General features: G+C 61.5%; 1 protein-coding gene across 1 annotated transcript in view; it reads right to left on the bottom strand.

Annotated features, from left to right (window-relative positions):
* The window catches only part of LOC104123567 (dynein heavy chain 17, axonemal), a 26,789-nt gene that overhangs the window by 10,340 nt on the left and 15,722 nt on the right, over nt 1-727 (bottom strand). The window contains 2 exon segments of the mRNA XM_035891417.1: nt 119-337; nt 439-546. Coding sequence (XP_035747310.1) covers nt 119-337; nt 439-546 — 327 coding nt within the window.

Here is a 727-nt window from a genome sequence, read left to right on the forward strand (position 1 = left end):
GAGGCTGCCGCCCATGGCACATGGCAGGAGCCAGCAACGCCGCTCCTCCATCCGGCTTTGCACGAGGCCCAGCCCAGCCTCGTCTGACCCCGGCTCCCGTGCACCCCTGACTCCCCACGTGCGGCTTCCTCATAAAACAACAGGAAATCTTCACTCCGAATTGCCAGGAAACGACGCAGTAGAGATACCCTTGAGTAACGAATACCTTTGCAAGGATCATTTTGGCCACGACATCCCTGGCGTGGACGTCGATGGTGCAGATTGTCATGATCTTCATCCTGTCTCCTGCGGTCAGGTTCCCGATGAGCAGTGAAATCAGGGCGTTTAGCTGGGTGATCTGAGGAGGGCACGGGATGATGAGCAGAAAGATGACGTCATGCTTCGCCCATCTCCCGGCGAGCCCCCAGCGGCGCCAGGCCAGGCCCGAGGGACGCCAACCTGCTTTTTGTTGTAATCCCTCATTGCGTTCTCATAGCCTTCCTCCAGCCTTGCAAAGGCAATGCCGACCTCCGTCGTCCACCAGATCTGGGTGCACGTCAGAGCAACCTGCAGCAAGCCACGGGGACAAAAGTGGCCATGGAGGGAAACGTGCCAGCCCCGTGACGGCTCAGCGCCAGCGCTTGCCCCTCCCCAGCTCTGTGCTTTCTCTCCCCCCCCCCAGACCTGGGCTGGCAGAGCTGCTGGCCACCCAGCCCCAGGCGGCAAACTCTCCCTGTGCCGGGTGGGC

This window comes from Egretta garzetta, unplaced genomic scaffold, assembly GCF_000687185.1.
Source record: "Egretta garzetta isolate BGI_Z169 unplaced genomic scaffold, ASM68718v1 scaffold1233, whole genome shotgun sequence".
Lineage (NCBI taxonomy): Eukaryota > Metazoa > Chordata > Aves > Pelecaniformes > Ardeidae > Egretta > Egretta garzetta.